General features: G+C 41.8%; 1 protein-coding gene across 5 annotated transcripts in view; it reads right to left on the bottom strand.

Annotated features, from left to right (window-relative positions):
* ppp4r4 (protein phosphatase 4, regulatory subunit 4) overlaps positions 1-15006 on the bottom strand; it is a 130244-nt gene that overhangs the window by 767 nt on the left and 114471 nt on the right. For 4 of the 5 annotated variants that reach the window (XM_064925036.1, XM_064925039.1, XM_064925038.1 and 1 more), the window contains 4 exons: positions 12258-12338; positions 11771-11861; positions 11430-11488; positions 8515-8728 (listed from right to left, as the gene is read on the bottom strand). In XM_064925036.1, the coding sequence (XP_064781108.1) occupies positions 8515-8728; positions 11430-11488; positions 11771-11861; positions 12258-12338 (445 nt within the window). Of the gene's footprint in view, positions 1-8514; positions 8729-11429; positions 11489-11766; positions 11862-12257; positions 12339-15006 lie in introns of those variants that run through there. The other variant, XM_064925040.1, reaches the window with a different exon arrangement.

Below are 15006 nucleotides of genomic sequence, written 5' to 3'. Positions count from 1 at the left end.
GACACCTAGATCCCGCCCCTACATATGAGTTGGGCAATTTCTCCTGGCAAAGGCTGGTATGAGTGCAGGTTCTGATTATTTGAATCAGGGGTGTTAAAGCTGAGAGGATGAGGTGTATGCAATATGGTACAAATTCCACCTGGCCAATCTCATCCCAAAATCATGGGCATTGTTATGGAGTTGGTCCACCCTTTGCTGCTATAACAGGCTCCACACGTCTGGGAAGGCTTTCCACTAGAATTTGGAACATTGCTATGGGGACTTGCTTCCATTCAGCCTCAAGCACTAGTAAAGTTGGGCACTGATGTTGGGCGATTAGGCCTGGCTCACAGTCGGCGCTCCAATTCATTCCAGCGGTGTTTGATGCGGTTGAGGTCTGGGCTCTGTGCATAACACTCATGTTCTTCCACACCATATACAGTCAAATCAAATTTTATTTGTCACATACTCATGGTTAGCAGATGTTAATGCGAGTGTAGCGAAATGCTTGTGCTTCTGGTTCCAACAATGCAGTAATAACCAACAAGTAATTTAACTAACAATTCCAAAACTACTGTCTTATACACACAAGTGTATGGGGATAAAGAATATGTACATAAAGATATATGAATGAGTGATGGTACAGAGCGGCATAGGCAAGATACAGTAGATGGTATCGAGTACAGTATATACATATGAGATGAGTATGTAAACAAAGTGGCATAGTTAAAGTGGCTAGTGATACATGTATTACATAAAGATGCAGTAGATGATAGAGTACAGTATATACATATACATATGAGATGAATAATGTAGGGTATTTAAACATTATATTAGGTAGCATTCTTTAAAGTGGCTAGTGATATATTTTACATCATTTCCCATCAATTCCCATTATTAATGTGGCTGGAGTTGAGTCAGTGTGTTGGCAGCAGCCACTCAATGTTAGTGGTGGCTGTTTAACAGTCTGATGGCCTTGAGATAGAAGCTGTCATGGCCAAAAGTTTTGAGAATGACACACATACAGTGCCTTGCGAAAGTATTCGGCCCCCTTGAACTTTGCGACCTTTTGCCACATTTCAGGCTTCAAACATAAAGATATAAAACTGTATTTTTTTGTGAAGAATCAACAACAAGTGGGACACAAGCATGAAGTGGAACGATATTTATTGGATATTTCAAACTTTTTTAACAGATCAAAAACTGAAAAATTGGGCGTGCAAAATTATTCAGCCCCCCTAAGTTAATACTTTGTAGCGCCACCTTTTGCTGCGATTAAAGCTGTAAGTCGCATGCGGTATGTCTCTATCAGTTTTGCACATCGAGAGACTGAAATTTTTTCCCATTCCTCCTTGCAAAACAGCTCGAGCTCAGTGAGGTTGGATGGAGAGCATTTGTGAACAGCAGTTTTCAGTTCTTTCCACAGATTCTCGATTGGATTCAGGTCTGGACTTTGACTTGGCCATTCTAACACCTGGATATGTTTATTTTTGAACCATTCCATTGTAGATTTTGCTTTATGTTTTGGATCATTGTCTTGTTGGAAGATAAATCTCCGTCCCAGTCTCAGGTTTTTTGCAGACTCCATCAGGTTTTCTTCCAGAATGGTCCTGTATTTGGCTCCATCCATCTTCCCATCAATTTTACCATCTTCCCTGTCCCTGCTGAAGAAAAGCAGGCCCAAACCATGATGCTGCCACCACCAAGTTTGACAGTGGGTATGGTGTGTTCAGGGTGATGAGCTGTGTTGCTTTTACGCCAAACATAACGTTTTGCATTGTTGCCAAAAAGTTCAATTTTGGTTCATCTGACCAGAGCACCTTCTTCCACATGTTTGGTGTGTCTCCCAGGTGGCTTGTGGCAAACTTTAAACAACACATTTTATGGATATCTTTAAGAAATGGCTTTCTTCTTGCCACTCTTCCATAAAGGCCAGATTTGTGCAATATACGACTGATTGTTGTCCTATGGAAAGAGTCTCCCACCTCAGCTTTAGATATCTGCAGTTCATCCAGAGTGATCATGGGCCTCTTGGCTGCATCTCTGATCAGTCTTCTCCTTGTATGAGCTGAAAGTTTAGAGGGACGGCCAGGTCTTGGTAGATTTGCAGTGGTCTGATACTCCTTCCATTTCAATATTATCGCTTGCACAGTGCTCCTTGGGATGTTTAAAGCTTGGGAAATCTTTTTGTATCCAGATCCGGCTTTAAACTTCTTCACAACAGTATCTCGGACCTGCCTGGTGTGTTCCTTGTTCTTCATGATGCTCTCTGCGCTTTTAACGGACCTCTGAGACTATCACAGTGCAGGTGCATTTATACGGAGACTTGATTACACACAGGGGGATTGTATTTATCATCATTAGTCATTTAGGTCAACATTGGATCATTCAGAGATCCTCACTGAACTTCTGGAGAGAGTTTGCTGCACTGAAAGTAAAGGGGCTGAATAATTTTGCACGCCCAATTTTTCAGTTTTTGATTTGTTAAAAAAGTTTGAAATATCCAATAAATGTCGTCCCACTTCATGATTGTGTCCCACTTGTTGTTGATTCTTCACAAAAAAATACAATTTTATATCTTTATGTTTGAAGCCTGAAATGTGGCAAAATGTCGCAAAGTTCAAGGGGGCCGAATACTTTCGCAAGGCACTGTATTAATTTCCACAGTTTGCTGCTTCAGTGTCTTTTAGATATTTTTGTCAGATGTTACTATGGAATACTGAAGTATAATTACAAGTATTTCATAAGTGTCAAAGGCTTTTATTGACAATTACATGAAGTTGACACAAAGAGTCAATATTTGCAGTGTTGACCCTTCTTTTTCAAGACCTCTGCAATCCGCCCTGGCATGCTATCAATTAACTTCTGGCCCACATCCTGACTGATGGCAGCCCCTTCTTGCATAATCAATGCTTGGAGTTTGTCAGAATTTGTTGGTTTTTGTTTGTCCACCCGCCTCTTGAGGATTGACCACAAATTCTCAATGGGATTACGGTCTGGGGAGTTTCCTGGCCATGGACCCAAAATATCGATGTTTTGTTCCCCGAGACAATTAGTTATCACTTTTGCCTTATGGCAAGGTGTTCCATCATGCTGGAAAAGGCATTGTTCATCACCAAAATGGTTGGGAGAAGTTGCTCTCGGAGGATGTGTTGGTACCATTCTTTATTCATGGCTGTGTTCTTAGGCAAAATTGTGAGTGAGCCCACTCCCTTGGCTGAGAAGCAACCCCACACATGAATGGTCTCAGGATGCTTTACTGTTGGTATGACACAGTACTGATGGTAGCGCTCACCTTGTCTTCTCTGAAATAAGCTTTTTTTCCTTTTGCAGAATATTAGTCTGTCCCTGATGTTTTTCCTGGAGAGAAGTGGTTCTTTGCTGCCCTTCTTGACACCAGGCCATCCTCCAAAGGTCTTCGCTTAACTATGCGTGCAGATGCACTCACACCTGCCTGCTGCCATTCCTGAGCAAGCTCTGTACTGGTGGTGCCCCGATCCCGCAGCTGAATCAACTTTAGGTGACGTCCTGGCGCTTGCTGGACTTTCTTGGGCGCCCTGAAGCCTTCTTCATAACAACTGAACCGCTCTCCTTGAAGTTCTTGATGATCCGATAAATGGTTGATTTAGGTGCAATCTTACTGGCAGCAATATCTTTGCCTGGGAAGCCCTTTTTGCGCAAAGCAATGATGACGGCACGTGTGTCCTTGCATGTAACCATGGTTGACAGATGAAGAACAATGATTCCAAGCACCACCCTCCTTTTGAAGCTTCCAGTCTGTTATTCAAACTCAATCAGCATGACAAGAGTGACCTCCAGCCTTGTCCTAGTCAAAACTCACACCTGTGTTAACGAGCGAATCACTGACATGATGTCAGCCGGTCCTTTTGTGGCAGGGCTGAAATGCAGTAGAAATGTTTTTTGGGGATTCAGTTCATTTGCATGGCAAAGAGGGACTTTGCAATTAATTGCAATTCATCATCTTCATAATATTCTGGAGTATATGCAAATTGCCATACAAACTGAGGCAGCAGACTTTGTGAAAATGTATATTTGTGTCATTCTCAAAACTTTTGGCCACGACTGTAGATTGCAAAATAGTTGGGAAGAGATTTTTAACGTACCGATTCCATGGCACATGTTTTATGAACTGATACACAAAATGCTGCCGGATTCAAAACTTAGAATTTCTAAATTTAAATTATACAAAATTCTTGCAACCAATTGTTTTGGTACTGTCCATATGTAGCTTGTTTTTTGTCACAGGTTCAGGAATGGCAGAAGAATTGCAACATTTACCTGGAGCTAACTCTGTGATTTGAAAAGTCAGTCAATTTATCAATAATATAACACTTTTAGAAAAAAATGTATCTTTAATTTACAATCTGTAGGAACTACGAGAATAAAAAGGTTCAGAACTGTTGTGAAATATCAGCAACATTGAAAAATATATGGCAACTAGAAATCTAAACTGGATGGTGTTCAGAGATGGATGGGTGGGGTTGAGTGGAGACTGTGTTTTCACTGCACCAGATTTCAATGGCGGTGAGCTTTACACCCCTCCAACTGATGCTTGTGGTGATTTTAGGCTTGTGTGCGGCTGCTTGGCTATGGAAACTCATTTCATGAAGCTGCTCGACGAACAGTTTTTGTGCTGACATTGCTTCCAGAGGCACTTTGGTACTCACTGGTGAGTGTTGCAACTGAGGACAGATGATTCTTACGTGCTTCAGCACTTGCCGGTTCCGTTCTGTGAGCTTATGTGGCCTACCACTTCGCGGCTGAGCTGTTGTTGCTCCTAGATATTTCCACTTCACAATAACATCACTTACAGTTGACCAAGGTAGCTCTAGTAAGGCAGAAATTTGATGAACTGACTTGTTGGAAAGATGGCATCCTATGACGCTGCCACGTTGAAAGTCACTGAGCTCTTAATTAAGGCCATTCTACTGCCAATGTTTGTCCATGGAGATTGCATGGCTGTGTGCTCGATTTAATACACCTGTCAGCAACGGATGTGGCTGAAATAGCCAAATTCACTAATTTGAAGGGCTGTCCACATATATTATAAACTCAGCAAAAAAAGAAACGCCACCTTTTCAGGATCCTGTCTTTCAAAGATAATTCGTAAAAATCCAAATAACTTCACATATCTTCATTGTAAACAGTATTGTATATAATATAACACTGTTTCCCATGCTTGTTCAATGAACCATAAACAATTAATGAACATGCACCCGTGGAACGTTAGTTAAGACACTAACAGCTTAAAAACGGTAGGCAATTAAGGTCACAGTTATAAAAACTTAGGACACTAAAGAGGCCTTTCTACTGACTCTGAAAAACACCAAAAGAAAGATGCCCAGGGTCCCTGGTCATTGCGGGAACGTGCCTTCAGCATGCTGCAAGGAGGCAGATGTGGCCAAGTCAATAAATTGCAATGTCCGTACTGTGAGATGCCTAAGACAGCACTACAGGGAGACAGGACGGACAGCTGATCGTCCTCGCAGTGGCAGACCACGTGTAACAACACCTGCACAGGATCGGTACATCTGAACATTACAACTACGGGACAGGTACAGGATCGAAACAACAACTGCCCGAGTTACACCAGGGACGCACACTCACTCCATCAGTGCTCAGACTGTCCACAATAGGCTGAGAGAGGCTGGACTGAGGGAGGCCCTCACCAGACATCACAGGCAACAACGTCGCCTATGGGCCCAAACCCACCGTCGCTGGACCAGACGGGACTGGCAAAAAGTGCTCATCACTGACGAGTCACGGTTTTGTCTCACTAGGGGTGAATGTCGGATTTGCGTTTATCGACGAAGTAATGAGCGTTACACCGAGGCGTGTACTCTGGAGCGGGATCGATTTGGAGGTGGAGGGTCCATCATGTCCACCGAAAAGCCAAGATCTTAATCCCATTGAGCACGTCTGGGACCTGTTGGATCGGAGGGTGAGGGCTAGGGCCATTCCCCCCAGAAATGTCCGGGAACTCGCAGGTGCCTTGGTGGAAGAGTGGGGTAACATCTCACAGCAAGAACTGGCAAATCTGGTGCAGTCCATGAAGAGGAGATGCACTGCAGTACTTGCAGCTGGTGGTCACACCAGATACTGACTGTTACTTTTGATTTTGACCCCCCCTTTGTTCAGGGACACATTATTCAATTTATGTTAGTCACATGTCTGTGGAACTTGTTCAGTTGTTGAATCTGGTTATGTTCATACAAATATTTACACATGTTAAGTTTGCTGAAAATAAACGCAGTTGACCATGAGAGGACGTTTCTTTTTTGTTGAGTTTTTATACAAAAGTATCTACACAAGTACTGAGGGTACTGGGCATGGGTCGATTTGGGATTGGAAAGTTCGCTTTACTGGAGTTCCTAAAAGTCACTTAGACTGATATCAAAGGTCACGTTGAAAGATGTGCCGTTGAAGTTTGTTTTGATTGTTTAAATGCATTTCCAAAAAGTCACTGACAATTTGTATACTCATCATAAGTTAAATAATGCATGTGTCAGATGGAGTCTATTGCAATTTCCAAAATGCATTTACCATTTCGGTTTGGATTTGGTATTTGTGTGGATAGACTCAAAGTGTATTATAAAGTGTATAACATAAAGAAGCCAACAAACTATAGGTGCAAGTGCAGATATCTGATCATGCATTGACAGAATCGTGGGGATTGTGTAATCATCCAAAAAGACAACAGTTCAACAGAGTCATGTTCATTAGGGCACGCATGGGAAATCATTCAAAAATGTTTTTCAACATAATACAAAAAGTCCACATAAACCATCCCTGTTTCAGTCTGATTTCCCCCCAATTTGGTGCCTAATGAACACAACCCTGGTAATAACTGACTAACTGCAATAAGGCAGGACATTATTTTTGGCCCCACTTTACATGACATAGGCTTTAGACCAGAGGAACTACAGTACAAGTGGAATAACCCATATATTTATCCTGCCTTCTAAGAACATGCTGATGTGCAGTACTTACCACATTTGCCCTCACTTGTTTGTCTTTGCGCTCACTTTTTGCCTTGGAAAACAGAATTGGGGGTGGTAAGTACTGTTACCTGCCTGTACTTCTAATCACATAAATTAAAGTTATTCCTAATAAACTTATACTACTAAACCTGAAATAATGCCCATGTAATGTAAAGGTTTGTGTTGCCTTGTTTTATGATGCATCTGTATAGTGGACTTGGTGGAAGATGATCATCAATGCTTAGCCCCCCCCCCTACCCTTTCATGTATATCTAAATTGATAAATTGGGTGTTAGCATTAGCAATATGAAAACAGATTAATCTTGCCCTGTGACTGACTAGGTTGAAATGATCGCCATATTTCTTACACCTATCCCATCCTTTCAGATCTACACAAGCGCCAAGGGGCAGTGGTCACCAACCATGGTCCTGGAGCATTAAAGGGTCCAGCACAGCACTGGCACACCTGATTCTACTAACCAACTGCTTATCCAATGTAAATCAGGCATATCAGTGCTGGAACAAAAGCCTGTCCACCTTGTAGCTCTCTAGGGCAGTGTTCTCTTATGCTGGTCCTGGGGACCAACAGTGTACTTCGTAGGCTTTTTCTCCAGCACCTACATACCTACATACCTGCAAAGCCAACCACTTGATTAGGCAAATCAGGTTTGTTAGTGTAATCCATATGGGTCTCTCCTTGGACCAGGCTTAGTGACCACTGGCCTAGAGAGTTGACTAGACCAGAGGCTGTAGGGGGTGGACTTTGAGTAACCCTATTTCACTGTTACATCACTATGTAAACAACGACTGTATAAGCGGGGTAAACAGTTGCAAGTTACATTTTTAGCATCATAAAATACTAAAAGTGAACTGGTTTGTCCCAACTCTGTTGCTCTAAAATGCATTCATTTAATGTTTTATCTCTTTCCTCGGAGTTAAGTTGTTCACAGGAATGTCTCACTAGCTAAATAGTAACAACTCACTACTATTTGGAACCTGGGGGGTATTTGGTTCACTGCATTTCCAAAAAGTCACTTAAGACTAATATCAAAGAAATTACGCTGACAGATACGCCATTCAAGTTGGTTTTGATTATGTCAATGCAAAAAAATCACTGACATAATTTATGTACTCAGAGGTAAAATAATGCATTGGTGTGGGATGGTGTCTATTGCAATTTCCAAAATCCATTTACTTTGGTTTGGATTTGGTATTGTTGTGGATTCACTCATAGTGTAAATCATGAAGGAGCCAACAAGCTATAGGTGTGAGTGCAGATATCTAAACTTGATGAACTAATGTCTCCTATTGTACCTGGGGTGTATGCATTAGTTCACACCGTAGAAAAACGTTTTTCAACTAAAACCAGCATTTCACACTGGACAAGTTCAGGTAGCACCCTCCCCGTTTCGGTCTGTTTGGTTCCTAGTGAACACATCCCTGGCTGGCACACAGTTTTTCAAACGGTGATGCCATAGTAAAATAGGGTTATTGGAATTGGATGGAGGACGATGAGTGCTGAGAGAGGACCTACATGGAGAGTTTTCTGGACTGGGTGTCCTTGCTCTCGTTGGTGGAGCGGTGGTCCAGGGTGCTGCTGCGGTGCTGGTGTTGGTGCGGGTGGTCCACCAAGGTGTTGGTGGTGTTGCTGCGGATCAGGACGGGCATGGAGGAAGCCGAGGGAGTTGGAGACAGAACCGACGACGCTGCTGCCACGCTGAAGTGGTGCGACCGCAGAGACTCGTCCGCTGCAACACACACAGGAAGTGATGAGGTGACTGATGATGTGACAGACTAAGTGATGAGGTGACCACAGGAAGTGACACAGTGGAAATTTAGTTTAGTTGACAGGGAGAGAGCACATGCTCCAGGGCTCTCCAAATCAGGGGTTTGGAAGGTCACCTGAGTCTGTATGTAATTTAGGGAATAGTTCACTCCAAAAATTAGATAGGGCTGATCTTTTCTGTAATTTGGCATTGACATCTGTACATTTCTCCTCATGTTTATAATCTGATGGGCTGGAATGTGGACACCATACCGATTGAGGTTTACAAATGGTTATCAAGGAATTGTGTTCATATTTCTGTATTTATTTATTTAATATTGGCACTAAAATCAGATGAGTTGCACTAAAATAGGAGTTGCACTTGCAAGAATGACCCAGCTTTTTGGGGTGTTGCATTACTTTAACAGAAGGTTCACACATGGTTACATTTAATTTGTTGTAATATTCTAGGAAGGTTCTCCGAATTATTTGACATTGGGAATGTTCTCAAAAAGTTCAAAGAACTTTAAGAAACAATGTTCTTCTGAGGTAATGTTTCTGTGGAAATTTCAGTACTTTCAGGATAACGTTTCCAACATGGTTCTTTTTGAAGTCATGTTCTCAAATTGTTCAGAGAACTTTAAGAAACAACATTCTTCTGTGGGAATTTCAGTACTACCACAGAACATTCCACTAAAAGTTCCCATGTTTAATGTAATATTGTTACTACATTCTGGAAACATTCCAAAAAATTGTGTGACTTAAGCGATGTTCTCAGAACGTTCAGAGAATGTATATTTCATGTCAGTTCTTACCTATATTCTGGGAATGTTCTAAAAAATGATATTCTACACGTTAACATCAAACTTTAAAGGTCCATTGCAGCTGTTTTTATCTGAATATAAAATAGTTTTGGGGTAAACTTACTGGGATTGTTTTCAATTGAAATGGTCAAAAATACAATTTTGCTAGGACTGTCTGGGAGTGGTCTTAGATGGGAGGGGAAAACTGAAAACTAGCTGTTATTGGAAGAGGTTTGGAATTCTTTCTTCCTGGTGATGTCACTAGGCAGGCCAAAACAGCCTGAAATATCAGGCAGTCTTTTCAAACAGCTCTTACACTAAAAGGGCATTATTCATTTTCACAATTTCACAGTACTATTCTAACCTCATATTGTGGAAATATAAATAAAACACAGGAAAATCACATTTTTGACTGCACTGGGCCTTTAGATTTTGTTCTCACAACATGAAAACTTTCCATAAAAACCACAAGAAAACTTTTGTAACTTTCACAGAATGTTAATAGAATGTTATTTAAAAACAATACCATTCCCTTTCTCAGCTACAACAAAACTCTATCCTACAGTATATCTTGTTACGAGTGTTCAGGTGCTTTGGTCGTGCCCACTAATTGGCCACACCTGATCTTAATGAGTGAATAAACAAAAATTAACAGCTTTGTATGCGTAACAAAACATGGCACACTGGTGCCAACCTGGTGGCGCAGGGGACTAATTCCATGGATAGAGAAGATAAGATCATAGGCTCAAATCTCACTGATGCTGTGCAAAGTGTAAAGTACTTAAGTAAAAATAATATAAACTACTACTTAAATAGTTTTTTTTAGGGTACTGTACTTTACTATTTATATTTTTGACAAATTTTACTTCACTACATTCCTAAAGAAAATTATGTACTTTTTACTCCTTATATTTTCCCCGACACCCAAAAGTAATCGTTACATTTTGAAGAGAACATCCCTGGTCATCTCTACTACCTCTGATCTGGCGGACTCACTAAACACAAATGCTTTGTTTCTGAATGATGTCTGAGGGTTGGAGTGTGCCCCTGGCTATCTACAAATGAGAAAAACAACAAACAATTCTGCCATCTTGTTTGCTTAATATATGGAACTTGAAATTATTTATACTTTTACTTTTGATACTAAAGTACATTTTTGCAATTACATTTACTTTTGATACTGTAGTATATTTAAAACCAAATACTTTTAGAACTAAAACTAAATACTTTTACTCAAGTAGTATTTTACTGGGTGACTTTTACTTGAGTCATTTCCTATTAAGGTATCTTTACTTTGACTCAAGTATAATTATTGGGTACTTTTTCCACCACTGATGAAAAATGTATGTGTTTGAATGATTAATGCCAAAGAAAATAAATGTGTGTGTGTTTAGAGTTTAAAAACGTTAACACAAAATAAATATTTTTTAGTGAAAGTTAATTAAAGGAAGTTGTAAAAAAACAACTAAAAATAAACTTTAATTTTCGTTCTTAGTATTAAGAAAATGTTCAATAATAACCATAAAACTTTTATAACATGTAGATAACGTTCTCAGAATGTTATTTCAAATAACCTACAATTTCTGTTCTCAGAGCCTCAATAAAACTTCCCAGGAAAAACTTTAAAGTAACTAGAGTAAAACATTCTCAGAACCTCCCTGCAAACTAAAAACAAACTGTTATTTTTAGGTCGCTTTTGTTGTCAGAATGTACTTTTTTGTTTTACCGGTTGAGAAATTTAGTGCTTCGTTCCCGGAACCAAATTGAAACCAACAACATAGGGTTGGTTTCCCACAACTTCCAAGGAACTAGCTGGGAAAAATAGGATGATTTGCACTAAAATAGGATGAGCAATGCACTAAAATAGGAATATTTGATTACCATTCATAGGAAGCAAGTTCTTCCCTTTTCCAGGACAGCTTCCTGAATCCTTGACCTTTCTGGGGAGGAAAACCAAGAAGGAAGAACGTGTCAAGACAACAAGTGGCTAAAACGTATACGTGGTCCCATAAATATAAATGTTACTGGAATGTGTGTGTGCGTGCAAGTTTTTTTTTCTTAAAATAACAATCGAAAAGCATAGCTGTTCCTATAAAGAGTATTTCTTTAAAATATATCCATACATTTATTTTTGATTAAATATACTACATCAAAATATATTTCAGCAAAATTATACAGTGATGTTTTGGGTTAGGGATATGGTTGGACAGGGTACAACTTACAGAGTTTTGTCTGGATTAGCCATCTTAGGTGTAGTAGGGTGGCTGCTAAGCGACCGACTCCGTGCCAGTTTGGCCTTCCTCAACTCTTTACCTGTAGATTCATCATCACCATGATCAAACACTATCTCCACCAAGTTGAACAGGATAGCTTATTGGCTCATATGTTTTTTGTCTTGATTCACTGAGTTGAAAGCGCTTTGTCGTGTGCAACAATCTGCTACTGTTGCTGTGGGAACAGAGTTATCAAAACCCTTACAGTTATGCTAGAATGGCATACATTTCTATCCATGGTCAAGGAAGTGCTTTGGTAACACTTTACAATAAATTAAATCTTCAAAAATGTGTGTTTATGAACAATTAATACATTTGTATTTTATTATTTGTAGAGTTAATGAATGCTTATAAGGTGTTGCCAGTGTTTTTCTCTCCCACGTTGACAAATTTCCCAATTGGAAAAATAAAGATATTGATTGATTCCCAGTCTTACCGGAGGAGGTGGACAAAGTGGCCCCGGACGTGGATCCAGACAGGCCCTTGGTCCCTGACAACCCTGTCTTACTGTCCCTCCCTGCCAACACAGCCACCCACACAGTCACAACATGTCACAGGGCACCATGTCTCAATGAATTTGAGATCTGTGTATTATCTATAATACAGTTGAAATCAGAAATTAACATACACCTTTGCCAAATACATTTAAACTCAAGTTTCGAAATTCCTGACATTTAATCATGTCTTAGGTCAGTTAGGATCACCACTTTATTTTAAGAATGTGAAATTCTCAGAATAATAGTAGAGAGAATGATTTATTTCAGTTTTTATTTATTTCATCACATTCCCAGTGGGTCAGAAGTTTACATACATTCAGTTAGTATTTGGTAGCATTGCCTTGCAATTGTTAAACTTGGGTCAAACGCTTCGGGTAGCCTTCCATAAGCGTCCCACAATAAGTTGGGTGAATTTTGGCCTATTCCTCCTGACAGAGCTGGTGTAAATGAGTCAGGTTTGTAGGTCTCCTTGCTCGCACACACTTTTTCAGTTCTGCCCACAAATCTTCTACAGGATTTAGAGCTTTGTGATGGCCACTCCAATACATTGGCTTTGATGTCCTTAAGCCATTTTGCCACAACTTTGGAAGTATGCTTGGGGTCATTAACCATTTGGAAGACCCATTTGCGACCAAGCTTTAACTTCCTGACTGATGTCTTGAGATGTTGCTTCAATATATCCACGTCATTTTTCAGCCTCACGATGCCATCTATTTTGTGAAGTGCACCAGTCCCTCCTTCAGCAAAGCACCCCCACAACATGATGCTGCCACCCCTGTGCTTCACGGTTGGGATGGTGTTCTTCAGATTGCAAGCCTCCCCCTTTTTCCTCCAAACATAACAATGGTTATTATGGATAAACCATTCTATTTTTGTTTCATCAGACCAGAGGACATTTCTCCAAAAAGTACAATCTTTGTCCCCATGTGTAGTTACAAACCGTAGTCTGGCTTTTTTATGGCGGTTTTGGAGCAGTGGCTTCTTCCTTGCTGGGCGGCCTTTCAGGTCATGTCGATATAGGACTAGTTTTACTGTGGATATAGATACTTTTGTACCTGTTTCCTCCAGCATCTTCACAACGTCCTTTGCCGTTGTTCTGGGATTGATTTACACCATTCGCACCAAAGTACGTATTTCTAGGAGACAGAACGCGTCTCCTTCCTGAGCAGTATGGCAGCTGAGTGGTCCCATGTTGTTTATACTTGCGTACTATTGTTTGTACAGATGAACGTGGAACCTTCAGGCGTTTGGAAATTGCTCCCAAGGATGAACCAGACTTGTGGAGGTCTACAATTTTATTTCTGAGGTCTTGGCTGATTACTTTTGATTTTCTCATGATGTCAAGCAAAAGCACCGAGTTTGAAGGTAGCTGGCTACGTCCCTTCCGTCTTCAAGAGAGCGAGAGTTGCACCCCTTCTGAAAAAACCTACACTCGATCCCTCCGATGTCAACAACTACAGACCAGTATCCCTTCTTTCTTTTCTCTCCAAAACTCTTGAACGTGCCGTCCTTGGCCAGCTCTCCCGCTATCTCTCTCAGAATGACCTTCTTGATCCAAATCAGTCAGGTTTCAAGACTAGTCATTCAACTGAGACTGCTCTTCTCTGTGTCACGGAGGCGCTCCGCACTGCTAAAGCTAACTCTCTCTCCTCTGCTCTCATCCTTCTAGACCTATCGGCTGCCTTCGATACTGTGAACCATCAGATCCTCCTCTCCACCCTCTCCGAGTTGGGCATCTCCGGTGCGGCCCACGCTTGGATTGCGTCCTACCTGACAGGTCGCTCCTACCAGGTGGCGTGGCGAGAATCTGTCTCCTCGCCACGCGCTCTCACCACTGGTGTCCCCCAGGGCTCTGTTCTAGGCCCTCTCCTATTCTCGCTATACACCAAGTCACTTGGCTCTGTCATAACCTCACATGGTCTCTCCTATCATTGCTATGCAGACGACACACAATTAATCTTCTCCTTTCCCCCTTCTGATGACCAGGTGGCGAATCGCATCTCTGCATGTCTGGCAGACATATCAGTGTGGATGACGGATCACCACCTCAAGCTGAACCTCGGCAAGACGGAGCTGCTCTTCCTCCCGGGGAAGGACTGCCCGTTCCATGATCTCGCCATCACGGTTGACAACTCCATTGTGTCCTCCTCCCAGAGCGCTAAGAACCTTGGCGTGATCCTGGACAACACCCTGTCGTTCTCAACCAACATCATGGCGGTGGCCCGTTCCTGTAGGTTCATGCTCTACAACATCCGCAGAGTACGACCCTGCCTCACACAGGAAGCGGCGCAGGTCCTAATCCAGGCACTTGTCATCTCCCGTCTGGATTACTGCAACTCGCTGTTGGCTGGGCTCCCTGCCTGTGCCATTAAACCCCTACAACTCATCCAGAACGCCGCAGCCCGTCTGGTGTTCAACCTTCCCAAGTTCTCTCACGTCACCCCGCTCCTCCGCTCTCTCCACTGGCTTCCAGTTGAAGCTCGCATCCGCTACAAGACCATGGTGCTTGCCTACGGAGCTGTGAGGGGAACGGCACCGCAGTACCTCCAGGCTCTGATCAGGCCCTACACCCAAACAAGGGCACTGCGTTCATCCACCTCTGGCCTGCTCGCCTCCCTACCACTGAGGAAGTACAGTTCCCGCTCAGCCCAGTCAAAACTGTTCGCTGCTCTGGCCCCCCAATGGTGG

Source organism: Oncorhynchus masou, chromosome 19 (assembly GCF_036934945.1).
Source record: "Oncorhynchus masou masou isolate Uvic2021 chromosome 19, UVic_Omas_1.1, whole genome shotgun sequence".
Taxonomy (NCBI): Eukaryota; Metazoa; Chordata; class Actinopteri; order Salmoniformes; family Salmonidae; genus Oncorhynchus; species Oncorhynchus masou.
The sequence above is the reverse complement of the archived record's forward strand: the minus strand, read 5'-3'. Positions and strand labels throughout refer to the sequence as shown.